The sequence below is a fragment of the Oncorhynchus mykiss genome, chromosome 9 (genome assembly GCF_057628025.1).
Source record: "Oncorhynchus mykiss isolate SJ-2025 chromosome 9, ASM5762802v1, whole genome shotgun sequence".
NCBI lineage: Eukaryota > Metazoa > Chordata > Actinopteri > Salmoniformes > Salmonidae > Oncorhynchus > Oncorhynchus mykiss.
Window position 1 is genome coordinate 84,144,229 of NC_143030.1, and position 14,394 is coordinate 84,158,622.

General features: G+C 45.2%; 1 protein-coding gene across 3 annotated transcripts in view; it reads left to right on the top strand.

The window, feature by feature from the left end:
- LOC110516429 (filamin-A) overlaps positions 1-14,394 on the top strand; it is a 161,342-nt gene that overhangs the window by 90,656 nt on the left and 56,292 nt on the right. For all 3 annotated transcript variants that reach the window (XM_090185605.1, XM_090185606.1, XM_090185607.1), the window contains 5 exons: positions 715-875; positions 3,681-3,848; positions 4,091-4,214; positions 6,739-6,895; positions 12,925-13,114. In XM_090185605.1, the coding sequence (XP_090041731.1) occupies positions 715-875; positions 3,681-3,848; positions 4,091-4,214; positions 6,739-6,895; positions 12,925-13,114 (800 nt within the window). The remainder of the gene's footprint in view (positions 1-714; positions 876-3,680; positions 3,849-4,090; positions 4,215-6,738; positions 6,896-12,924; positions 13,115-14,394) is intronic.

The window sequence follows — 14,394 nt, forward strand, 5'->3', positions numbered from 1 at the left end:
TCTTCTCCAGGTTCATCTCTCTGTAGGTGATGGCTTTGTTATGGAAGGTTTGGGAATCGCTGGTTGTAGAATTTTATGTGTCTTTTATTGATTTTGATAATTTGTGGGTAAGGGGCAATGGGGTCTTTAAGTGATTAAAGTCTTCTAGCCAGATCCTATTTGGTATGTCGAATTGTATGTTCCTTTTGATGGCATGGAAGGCCCTTCTTGCCTTGTCTCTAAGATCGTTCACAGCTTTGTGGAAGTTACCTGTGGCGCTGATGTTTAGGTCGAGGTATGCATCATTTTGTTTCTGTGCTCTAGGTCAATGGTGTCTAGATGGAATTCGTATTTGTGGTCCTACTGGACCTTTTTTGGAACACCATTATTTTGGTCTTATTGAGATTTACTGTCGGGGCCCAGGTCTGACAGAGTCTGTGCAGAAGATCTAGGTTCTGCTGTAGGCCCTCCTTGGTCATCAGCAAACCGTAGACATTTGACTTCTAGTAAGTGAAGCTCAGTGCTGCAGACTGTTCTAGTGCTATCACCAGTTCGTTGATATATATATGTTGAAGAGGGTGGTGCTCAAGCTGCATCCCTGTCTCACCCCACGGCCCTGTGGAAAGAAATGTGTTTTTTGCCACTTAACTCCACACTCGTTGTTTGTGTACATGGATTTTAGAATGTCTCTCTCTCTTTCCCTCCCTATCTCGCTCTGTCTCTCTCTCACCGTAGTGGTGCGGGTACAGGTGGTCTGGGTCTGGGAGTAGACGGCCCGTCGGAGGCTAAGATGTCCTGCACCGACAACAAAGATGGCAGCTGCAGTGTAGAGTACATTCCCTACGAGGCTGGAACATATAACCTCAACATCACCTACGGAGGACAGCCCATTGCTGGTACGAATACACACACACTCACAGATACACGCACTGGTACATGTGTATTGTGCCTCTAAATTGTGGCGCTGCCTCTAAATTGTGGAGGTAACTAGTGAAGTTTCCAATCTGTAAAGATATCTAGTGAAGTACCCAATCTGTAAAGATAGCTAGTGAAGTACCCGATCTGTAAAGATAGCTAGTGAAGTACCCAATCTGTAAAGATAGCTGGTGAAGTTTCCAATCTGTAAAGATAGCTAGTGAAGTACCGGATCTGTAAAGATAGCTAGTGAAGTACCCAATCTGTAAAGATAGCTAGTGAAGTACCCAATCTGTAAAGATATCTAGTGAAGTACCCAATCTGTAAAGATAGCTAGTGAAGTTTCCAGTCTGTAAAGATAGCTAGTGAAGTTTCCAGTCTTTAAAGATAGCTAGTGAAGTACCCAATCTGTAAAGATATCTAGTGAAGTACCCAATCTGTAAAGATATCTAGTGAAGTACCCAATCTGTAAAGATAGCTAGTGAAGTACCCGATCTGTAAAGATAGCTAGTGAAGTACCCAATCTGTAAAGATATCTAGTGAAGTACCCAATCTGTAAAGATATCTAGTGAAGTACCCAATCTGTAAAGATAGCTAGTGAAGTTTCCAATCTGTAAAGATAGCTAGTGAAGTTTCCAGTCTGTAAAGATAGCTAGTGAAGTACCCAATCTGTAAAGATAGCTAGTGAAGTACCCAATCTGTAAAGATAGCTAGTGAAGTACCCGATCTGTAAAGCTATCTAGTGAAGTACCCAATCTGTAAAGATAGCTAGTGAAGTACCCAATCTGTAAAGATAGCTAGTGAAGTTTCCAGTCTGTAAAGATAGCTAGTGAAGTACCCAATCTGTAAAGATAGCTAGTGAAGTCTCCAATCTGTAAAGATAGCTAGTGAAGTACCCAATCTGTAAAGATAGCTAGTGAAGTACCCAATCTGTAAAGATAGCTAGTGAAGTACCCAATCTGTAAAGATAGCTAGTGAAGTTTCCAGTCTGTAAAGATAGCTAGTGAAGTACCCAATCTGTAAAGATAGCTAGTGAAGTAACCAATCTGTAAAGATAGCTAGTGAAGTACCCAATCTGTAAAGATAGCTAGTGAAGTACCCAATCTGTAAAGATAGCTAGTGAAGTACCCGATCTGTAAAGATAGCTAGTGAAGTACCCAATCTGTAAAGATATCTAGTGAAGTACCCAATCTGTAAAGATATCTAGTGAAGTACCCAATCTGTAAAGATAGCTAGTGAAGTTTCCAGTCTGTAAAGATAGCTAGTGAAGTTTCCAGTCTGTAAAGATAGCTAGTGAAGTACCCAATCTGTAAAGATAGCTAGTGAAGTACCCAATCTGTAAAGATAGCTAGTGAAGTACCCGATCTGTAAAGCTATCTAGTGAAGTACCCAATCTGTAAAGATAGCTAGTGAAGTACCCAATCTGTAAAGATAGCTAGTGAAGTTTCCAGTCTGTAAAGATAGCTAGTGAAGTACCCAATCTGTAAAGATAGCTAGTGAAGTCTCCAATCTGTAAAGATAGCTAGTGAAGTACCCAATCTGTAAAGATAGCTAGTGAAGTACCCAATCTGTAAAGATAGCTAGTGAAGTACCCAATCTGTAAAGATAGCTAGTGAAGTTTCCAGTCTGTAAAGATAGCTAGTGAAGTACCCAATCTGTAAAGATAGCTAGTGAAGTAACCAATCTGTAAAGATAGCTAGTGAAGTACCCAATCTGTAAAGATAGCTAGTGAAGTACCCAATCTGTAAAGATAGCTAGTGAAGTACCCAATCTGTAAAGATAGCTAGCTAGTGAAGTACCCAATCTGTAAAGATAGCTAGTGAAGTTTACAGTCTGTAAAGATAGCTAGTGAAGTACCCAACATGGGATAATAAAGAACTAGTACAGTATACACAAAGCCACAGTTTATTACCCCCCCAGTCTCTTACCTCACCAGTTTATAACAAAGTAATCGCCTGATCTTTCTCTTCACTCCCCATCTTTCTCTCTCGCTCTCTCTCTCTTTCTCTTTCTCCATTCACCTCTTTCTCTTTCTCTCTCCCTTCATCTCTCACTCTTCATTTTCCCTTCATCTCTCTCTCTCTCTCTCTCTCTCTCTCTCTCTCTCTCTCTCTCTCTCTCTCCCTCCCTCCCTTCATCTCTCTCTCTCTCCCTCACTCTCTCTCCCTTCATCTCTCTCTCTCTCCCTCTCTCTCCCCCCTCTCTCTCCTTTCATCTCTCTCTCTCCCCCCCTCTCTCTCTCCCCTCTTTCTCCTTTCATCTCTCTATCTCCCCCTCTCTCTCTCTCCCTTCATCTCTCTCTCTCTCTGCCTCTCTCTCCCTATCTCTCCCTCTCTCTCTCTCTGTCTCTCTCTCTCCCTCTCTCTCCCTGTCTCTCTCCCTCTCTCTCCCTCTCTCTCCCTCTCCCTCTCTCCCTCCCTCTCGCTCTCTCTGTCTCTCTCTCTCCCTCTCTCTATCTCTTTATCTCTCTCCCTCTCTCTCCCTCTCTCTCTCCCTCTCTCTCCCTCTCTCTATCTCTCTCTCTGCCTCTCTCTCTCCCTCTCTCTCTCCCTCTCCCTCCCTCTCTCTCTCTGCCTCTCTCTCTCCCTCCCTCTCCCTCTCTCTCCCTCTCTCTATCTCTCTCTCTCTCTCTCTCTCTCTCTGCCTCTCTCTCTCTCTCCCTCTCTCTCTGCCCCTCTCTCTCTCTCTCTCTCTCTCTGCCTCTCTCTCTCCCTCTCTCTCCCTCTCTCTCTCTCTCTCTCTCCCTCTCTCTCTCTCTCTCTCTCTCTCTCTCTCTTCGTCTTTAGGCAGTCCATTCCAGGTTCCTGTCAGTGACACAGTGGACAGTTCTAAGGTTAAGTGCATGGGGGAGGGGCTTGGAACCAACGTGCGTGCCAACATTCCACAGGCTTTCTCCGTGGACACCTCTAAAGCAGGAGTCGCCCCTCTACAAGTCAGAGTACAAGGACCCAAAGGTGTGTCTATAAGAGCCATCTATTTGATTTACCTTTGGTTAATGTGTAGAACTCTGGTGGGTCTCTCTCTTGTGTGTCTGAGTGAGTACATTTAGTATGTGTGTGTGTGTTTTGATGTTTTTGGTGCTTGTGCGTATGTGTGTGTGTGTGTGTGTGTGGTGTGTGTGTGTGTGGTGTGTGTGTGTGTGTGTGTGTGGTGTGTGTGTGTGTGTGTGTGTGTGTGTGGTGTGTGTGGTGTGTAGGTGAAGTGGAGACAGCAGAGTTAGTGGACAATGGAGACCAGACTCACACAGTGAACTACATCCCGACCAGAGAGGGACCTTACTCTATCAATGTACTGTATGCTGACCAAGAGATCCCACGCAGGTAACAAACACACACATAGGTAACACACACATGTAGGTAACACAAACACACACACATAAGTAACACACACACACACACACACATAGGTAACACACACACACACATAGGTAACACAAACACACACACACACATAGGTAACACAAACACACACACACACACATAGGTAACACACACACACGCATAGGTAACATACACACACACACACACACATAGGTAACACACACACACACACATAGGTAACACACACACACACATAGGTAACACACACACACACATAGGTAACACACACACACACATAGGTAACACACACACACACACATAGGTAACACACAAACACACACATAGGTAACACACACACACATAGGTAACACACACACACACACACACACATAGGCAACACACACACAAAGGTAACACACACAGACACACATAGGTAACACACACACACACACACACACACACACACACACACATAGGTAACACCAACACATAGGTAACACACACACATAGGTAACACACACACACACACACACATAGGTAACACACACACACATAGGTAACACACAAACACACACATAGGTAACACACACACACACACACACACACACACACACACAAACATAGGTAACACACACACACACACACACACACACATGGGTAACACACAAACACACATAGGTAACACACACACACACACACACATAGGTAACACACACACATAGGTAACACACACACACACACACATAGGTAACACACACACACACACACACATAGGTAACACAGACACACACACACATAGATAACACACACACACACACATAGGTAGCACACACACACACACACACATAGGTAACACACACACATAGGTAACACACACACACACACACACATAGGTAACACACACACACATAGGTAACACACACACACACACACCCCACACACACACACACACACAAACACACACACACACACATAGGTAACACACACACACACACACACATAGGTAACACACACACACACACATAGGTAACACACACACACACACACATAGGTAACACACACATACACACATAGGTAACACACACATAGGCAACACACACACACACATAGGTAACACACACACACACACACACACATAGGTAACACACACACACACATAGGTAGCACACACACACAAGCATAGGTAACACACACACACACGCATAGGTAACACACACACACATAGGTAACACACACATAGTTAACACACACACACACATAGGTAACACACACACACATAGGTAACACACACACACACACACACACACACACACATAGGTAACACACGCACACACACATAGGTAACGCACACACACACACCTAGATAGGTAACACACACACATAGGTATCACACACATACACACACATAGGTAACACACACATAGGCAACACACACACACACATAGGTAACACACACACACATAGGTAGCACACACACACAAGCATAGGTAACACACACACACGCATAGGAAACACACACACACACACATAGGTAACACACACACACACACATAGGTAACACACACACACATAGGTAACACACACACACACACACACACACACACACATACACACACACACATAGGTAACACACACACACATAGGCAACACACACACACATAGGTAACACACACACATAGGTAACACACACACACACATAGGTAACACACACACACATGGGTAACACACACACATACACATAGGCAAAACACACACAAACATAGGCAACACACACATAGGTAACACACGCACACACATAGGTAACACACACACACATAGGTAACACACACACACAGGCAACACACACACACATAGGCAACACACACACACACATGGGTAACACACACACACACACACATAGGTAACACACACACACAGGCAACACACACATACACACATGGGTAACACACACACACACACACACATGGGTAACACACACACACACACACATAGGTAACACACACACACACACACATAGGTAACACACACACACACACACACACACATAGGTAACACACACACACACAAACACACACATAGGTAACACACACACACACACATAGGTAACACACACACACATAGGTAACACACACACACGTAGGTAACACACACACACACACACACACACACACACACACACATAGGTAACGCACACACACACACACACATACGTAACACACACATACACACACATAGGTAACAAAGACATAGGCAACACACACACACACACACACACACACACACACACACACACACACACATAGGTAACGCACACACACACACACACATACGTAACACACACATACACACACATAGGTAACAAAGACATAGGCAACACACACACACACACACACACACACACACACACACACACACACACACACACACACACACACACACACACAAAGGCAACACTCACACACACACACAGGTAACACATACACAGGCAACACACAAACACAGTTTTGACACTGCACCCCCCCAGTCCCTACACGGTGCAGGTGTTGCCTACCCATGATGCCAGTAAGGTGCACGCCAGCGGTCCCGGTCTCAACACCACTGGAGTGCCCGCCTCTCTGCCTGTCGAGTTCACCATCGACGTCAAGGATGCAGGAATGGGGCTGCTTGCTGTGCAGATCACTGTGAGTCCTGTCAATAAAGAGGCCAACAAATACATTTCCTCCCACTATGTCTAAATCAAATCAAATCAAATTTATTTATATAGCCCTTCGTACATCAGCTGATATCTCAAAGTGCTGTACAGAAACCCAGCCTAAAACCCCAAACAGCAAGCAATGCAGGTGTAGAAGCACGGTGGCTAGGAAAAACTCCCTAGAAAGGCCAAAACCTAGGAAGAAACCTAGAGAGGACCAGGCTATGTGGGGTGGCCAGTCCTCTTCTGGCTGTGCCGGGTGGAGATTATAACAAAACATGGTCAAGATGTTCAAATGTTCATAAATGACCAGCATGGTCGAATAATAATAAGGCAGAACAGTTGAAACTGGAGCAGCAGCACAGTCAGGTGGACTGGGGACAGCAAGGAGTCATCATGTCAGGTATTCCTGGGGCATGGTCCTAGGGCTCAGGTCCTCCGAGAGAGAGAAAGAAAGAGAGAATTAGAGAGAGCATATGTGGGATGGCCAGTCCTCTTCTGGCTGTGCCGGGTGGAGATTATAACAGAACATGGCCAAGATGTTCAAATGTTCATAAATGACCAGCATGGTCGAATAATATTAAGGCAGAACAGTTGAAACTGGAGCAGCAGCACAGCCAGGTGGACTGGGGACAGCAAGGAGTCATAATGTCAGGTAGTCCTGGGGCATGGTCCTAGGGCTCAGGTCCTCCGAGAGAGAGAAAGAATGAAGGAGAGAATTAGAGAACGCACACCTAGATTCACACAGGACACCGAATAGGACAGGAGAAGTACTCCAGATATAACAAACTGACCCTAGCCCCCCGACACATAAACTACTACTGCAGCATAAATACTGGAGGCTGAGACAGGAGGGGTCAGGAGACACTGTGGCCCACTCCGAGGACACCCCCGGACAGGGCCAAACAGGAAGGATATAACCCCACCCACTTTGCCAAAGCACAGCCCCCACACCACTAGAGGGATATCTTCAACCACCAACTTACCATCCTGAGACAAGGCTGAGTATAGCCCACAAAGACCTCCGCCACCGCACAACCCAAAGGGGGGGGGGGGGGGGGGTCGCCATCCCAGACAGGATGACCACATCAGTGACTCAACCCACTCAGGTGACGCACCCCCTCCAGGGACGGCATGAGAGAGCCCCAGTAAGCCAGTGACTCAGCCCCTGTAATAGGGTTAGAGGCAGAGAATCCCAGTGGAAAGAGGGGAACCGGCCAGGCAGAGACAGCAAGGGCGGTTCGTTGCTCCAGAGCCTTTCCGTTCACCCTCCCACTCCTGGGCCAGACTACACTCAATCATATGACCCACTGAAGAGATGAGTCTTCAGTAGAGACTTAAAGGTTGAGACCGAGTTTGCGTCTCTGACATGGGTAGGCAGACCGTTCCATAAAAATGGAGCTCTATAGGAGAAAGCCCTGCCTCCAGCTGTTTGCTTAGAAATTCTAGGGACAATTAGGAGGCCTGCGTCTTGTGACCGTAGCGTACGTGTAGGTATGTACGGCAGGACCAAATCAGAGAGATAGGTAGGAGCAAGCCCATGTAATGCTTTGTAGGTTAGCAGTAAAACCTTGAAATCAGCCCTTGCTTTGACAGGAAGCCAGTGTAGATAGGCTAGCACTGGAGTAATATGATCAAGTTTTTTGGTTCTAGTCAGGATTCTAGCAGCCGTATTTAGCACTAACTGAAGTTTATTTAGTGCTTTATCCGGGTAGCTGGAAAGTAGAGCATTGCAGTAGTCTAACCTAGAAGTGACAAAAGCATGGATTAATTTTTCTGCATAATTTTTGGACAGAAAGTTTCTGATTTTTGCAATGTTACGTAGATGGAAAAAAGCTGTCCTTGAAATTGTCTTGATATGTTCTTCAAAAGAGAGATCAGGGTCCAGAGTAACGCCGAGGTCCTTCACAGTTTTATTTTTGACGACTGTACAACCATTAAGATTAATTGTCAGATTCAACAGAAGATCTCTTTGTTTCTTGGGACCTAGAACAAGCATCTCTGTTTTGTCTGAGTTTAAAAGTAGAAAGTTTGCAGCCATCCACTTCCTTATGTCTGAAACACATTCTTCTAGCAAGGGCAATTTTGGGGCTTCACCATGTTTAATTGAAATGTACAGCTGTGTGTCATCCGCATAGCATTGAAAGTTAACATTATGTTTTCGAATAACATCCCCAAGAGGTCAAATATATAGTGAAAACAATAGTGGTCCTAAAACGGAACCTTGAGGAACACCGAAATTTACAGTTGATTTGTCAGAGGACAAACTATTCACAGAGACAAACTGATATCTTTCCGACAGATAAGATCTAAACCAGGCCAGAACTTGTCCGTGTAGACCAATTTGGGTTTCCAATCTCTCCAAAAGAATGTGGTGATCGATGGTATCAAAAGCAGCACTAAGGTCTAGGAGCACGAGGACAGATGCAGAGCCTCGGTCCGATGCCATTAAAATGTAATTTACCGTGTCTAAGGGTCCTAACCTACCAATACATCTACTCCCACTATGTCTAAGAGTCCTAACCTACCAATACATCTACTCCCACTATGTCTAAATCCTAACCTAACAATACATCTACTCCCACTATGTCTAAGAGTCCTAACCTACCAATACATCTACTCCCACTATGTCTACATCCTAACCTACCAATACATCTACTCCCACTATGTCTAAGAGTCCTAACCTACCAATACATCTACTCCCACTATGTCTAAGAGTCCTAACCTACCAATACATCTACTCCCACTATGTATAAGAGTCCTAACCTACCAATACATCTACTCCCACTATGTCTAAGAGTCCTAACCTACCAATACATCTAATCCCACCATGTCTAAGAGTCCTAACCTACCAATACATCTACTCCCACTATGTCTAAGAGTCCTAACCTACCAATACATCTACTCCCACTATGTCTAAGAGTCCTAACCTACCAATACATCTACTCCCACTATGTCTAAGGGTCCTAACCTACCAATACATCTACTCCCACTATGTCTACATCCTAACCTACCAATACATCTACTCCCACTATGTCTAAGAGTCCTAACCTACCAATACATCTACTCCCACTATGTCTACATCCTAACCTACCAATACATCTACTCCCACTATGTCTAAGAGTCCTAACCTACCAATACATCTACTCCCACTATGTCTACATCCTAACCTACCAATACATCTACTCCCACTATGTCTAAGAGTCCTAACCTACCAATACATCTAATCCCACTATGTCTAAGAGTCCTAATCTACCAATACATCTACTCCCACTATGTCTAAGAGTCCTAACCTACCAATACATCTACTCCCACTATGTCTAAGAGTCCTAACCTACCAATACATCTACTCCCACTATGTCTACATCCTAAACTACCAATACATCTACTCCCACTATGTCTAAGAGTCCTAACCTACCAATACATCTACTCCCACTATGTCTAAGAGTCCTAACCTACCAATACATCTACTCCCACTATGTCTAAGAGCCCTATCCTACCAATACATCTACTCCCACTATGTCTACATCCTAACCTACCAATACATCTACTCCCACTATGTCTAAGAGTCCTAACCTGCCAATACATCTAATCCCACTATGTCTACATCCTAACCTACCAATACATCTACTCCCACTATGTCTAAGAGTCCTAACCTACCAATACATCTACTCCCACTATGTCTAAGAGTCCTAATCTACCAATACATCTACTCCCACTATGTCTACATCCTAACCTACCAATACATCTACTCCCACTATGTCTAAGAGTCCTAACCTACCAATACATCTACTCCCACTATGTCTAAGAGTCCTAACCTACCAATACATCTACTCCCACTATGTCTAAGAGTCCTATCCTACCAATACATCTACTCCCACTATGTCTAAGAGTCCTATCCTACCAATACATCTACTCCCACTATGTCTAAGAGTCCTAACCTACCAATACATCTACTCCCACTATGTCTAAGAGTCCTAACCTACCAATACATCTACTCCCACTATGTCTACATCCTAAACTACCAATACATCTACTCCCACTATGTCTAAGAGTCCTATCCTACCAATACATCTACTCCCACTATGTCTAAGAGTCCTAACCTACCAATACATCTACTCCCACTATGTCTACATCCTAACCTACCAATACATCTACTCCCACTATGTCTAACAGTCCTATCCTACCAATACATCTACTCCCACTATGTCTACATCCTAACCTACCAATACATCTACTCCCACTATGTCTAAGAGTCCTAACCTGCCAATACATCTACTCCCACTATGTCTACATCCTAACCTACCAATACATCTACTCCCACTATGTCTAAGAGTCCTAACCTACCAATACATCTACTCCCACTATGTCTAAGAGTCCTAACCTACCAATACATCTACTCCCACTATGTATAAGAGTCCTAACCTACCAATACATCTACTCCCACTATGTCTAAGAGTCCTAACCTACCAATACATCTAATCCCACCATGTCTAAGAGTCCTAACCTACCAATACATCTACTCCCACTATGTATAAGAGTCCTAACCTACCAATACATCTACTCCCACTATGTCTAAGAGTCCTAACCTACCAATACATCTACTCCCACTATGTCTAAGGGTCCTAACCTACCAATACATCTACTCCCACTATGTCTACATCCTAACCTACCAATACATCTACTCCCACTATGTCTAAGAGTCCTAACCTACCAATACATCTACTCCCACTATGTCTACATCCTAACCTACCAATACATCTACTCCCACTATGTCTAAGAGTCCTAACCTACCAATACATCTACTCCCACTATGTCTACATCCTAACCTACCAATACATCTACTCCCACTATGTCTAAGAGTCCTAACCTACCAATACATCTAATCCCACTATGTCTAAGAGTCCTAACCTACCAATACATCTACTCCCACTATGTCTAAGAGTCCTAACCTACCAATACATCTACTCCCACTATGTCTACATCCTAAACTACCAATACATCTACTCCCACTATGTCTAAGAGTCCTAACCTACCAATACATCTACTCCCACTATGTCTAAGAGTCCTAACCTACCAATACATCTACTCCCACTATGTCTAAGAGCCCTATCCTACCAATACATCTACTCCCACTATGTCTACATCCTAACCTACCAATACATCTACTCCCACTATGTCTAAGAGTCCTAACCTGCCAATACATCTAATCCCACTATGTCTACATCCTAACCTACCAATACATCTACTCCCACTATGTCTAAGAGTCCTAACCTACCAATACATCTACTCCCACTATGTCTAAGAGTCCTAATCTACCAATACATCTACTCCCACTATGTCTACATCCTAACCTACCAATACCTCTACTCCCACTATGTCTAAGAGTCCTAACCTACCAATACATCTACTCCCACTATGTCTAAGAGTCCTAACCTACCAATACATCTACTCCCACTATGTCTAAGAGTCCTATCCTACCAATACATCTACTCCCACTATGTCTAAGAGTCCTAACCTACCAATACATCTACTCCCACTATGTCTACATCCTAACCTACCAATACATCTACTCCCACTATGTCTAACAGTCCTATCCTACCAATACATCTACTCCCACTATGTCTACATCCTAACCTACCAATACATCTACTCCCACTATGTCTAAGAGTCCTAACCTGCCAATACATCTAATCCCACTATGTCTACATCCTAACCTACCAATACATCTACTCCCACTATGTCTAAGAGTCCTAACCTACCAATACATCTACTCCCACTATGTCTAAGAGTCCTAACCTACCAATACATCTAATCCCACTATGTCTGAGTCCTAACCTACCAATACATCTAATCCCACTGTATTTAAGGGTTTTAGCCAGGTGTAGGAGATGGTATGCTTACCAAGGTTACGTGCGGGCTAGCCTATAGTGTGTCTGTCTCATCTTCATGGTGACCTCATCTGTCGGACTGTTTCGATGTAATCTGACTGTCTGTTTCCATGGTGACTGTCTCCAGGACCCAGAGGGGAAGCCTAAGAAGGCCAGTGTCTGTGACAACCAGGACGGGACCTATCTGGTATCATATGTACCTGACATGGTGGGTCGTTACACCGTGCTGATAAAGTATGGAGGGGACGAGATCCCTTACTCCCCCTACCACGTCAGGGCTCTACCTAATGGAGACGCCAGCAAGTGTACCGTCACAGGTAGGACACACCGATTGTACGTAACTGTATTGATTGATTATTTGTGCATTAGTGTGCCCTCCACCCCACATACACATACCTTCCTCCCTTCCTACTACCTTCCTCCTCCCCTCCTCATCCCCCTCCTCCCTTCCTCCTCCCTCCTTTCCTCCCCTTCTCCTCCCTTCCTCCTCCCCTCCTCACCCCTCTCCTCCCTTCCTCCTCCCCTCCTCCCCTCCTCCTCCCCTCCTCCCTTCCTCCTCCCCTCCTCCTCCCTTCCTCCTCCCCTCCTCACCCCCCTCCTCACCCCCTCCTCCCTTCCTCCTCCCTTCCTCCTACCCTCCTCCCTTCCTCCTCCCTCCCCTCCCCTGCTCCTCCACTCCTCCTCCCCTCCTTCACTCCTCCTTCACATTTGCTTCCTCCTCCCCCTTCTCCCTTCCTCCTCCCCTCCTCCTCCCCTCCTCCCTTCTTCCTCCCCTCCTCCTCCCCTCCTCCTCCCCTCCTCCTCCCCTCCTTCACTCCTCCTCCCTCCCCTCCTCCACTCCTCCTCCTCCCCTCCTCACCCCCCTCCTCCTTTCCTCCTCCCTCCCCTCCACTCCTCCTCCCCTCCTTCCTCCTCCCCTCCTTCCTCCTCCACTCCTCCTCCACATTTGCTTCATCCTTCCGTTTGGAGCACCAGTTGTTGCCTCTCATTGTTTTTGTCACTGTTTCGCTCCCCTGCTTCCACCCTTCTCTTTCTCAGTGTCAATCGTAGGCCACTGCCTGGGTAAGAACACTTAGATGGTATATCAACGAGTCTGGTCTGGTCTAGTTCCGTCTCTGGGTAAGAACACTTAGATGGTATATATCCACGAGTCTGGTCTGGTCTAGTTTCGTCTCTGGGTAAGAACACTTAGATGGTATATATCCACGAGTCTGGTCTGGTCTAGTTCTGTCTCTGGGTAAGAACACTTAGATGGTATATCCACGAGTCTGGTCTGGTCTGGTTCCGTCTCTGGGTAAGAACACTTAGATGGTATATCCACGAGTCTGGTCTGGTCTGGTTCCGTCTCTGGGTAAGAACACTTAGATGGTATATATCCACGAGTCTGGTCTGGTCTGGTTCCGTCTCTGGGTAAGAACACTTAGATGGTATATCCACGAGTCTGGTCTGGTCTGGTTCCGTCTCTGGGTAAGAACACTTAGATGGTATATCCACGAGTCTGGTCTGGTCTGGTTCCGTCTCTGGGTAAGAACACTTAGATGGTATATCCATGAGTCTGGTCTGGTCTGGTTCCGTCTCTGGGTAAGAACACTTAGAT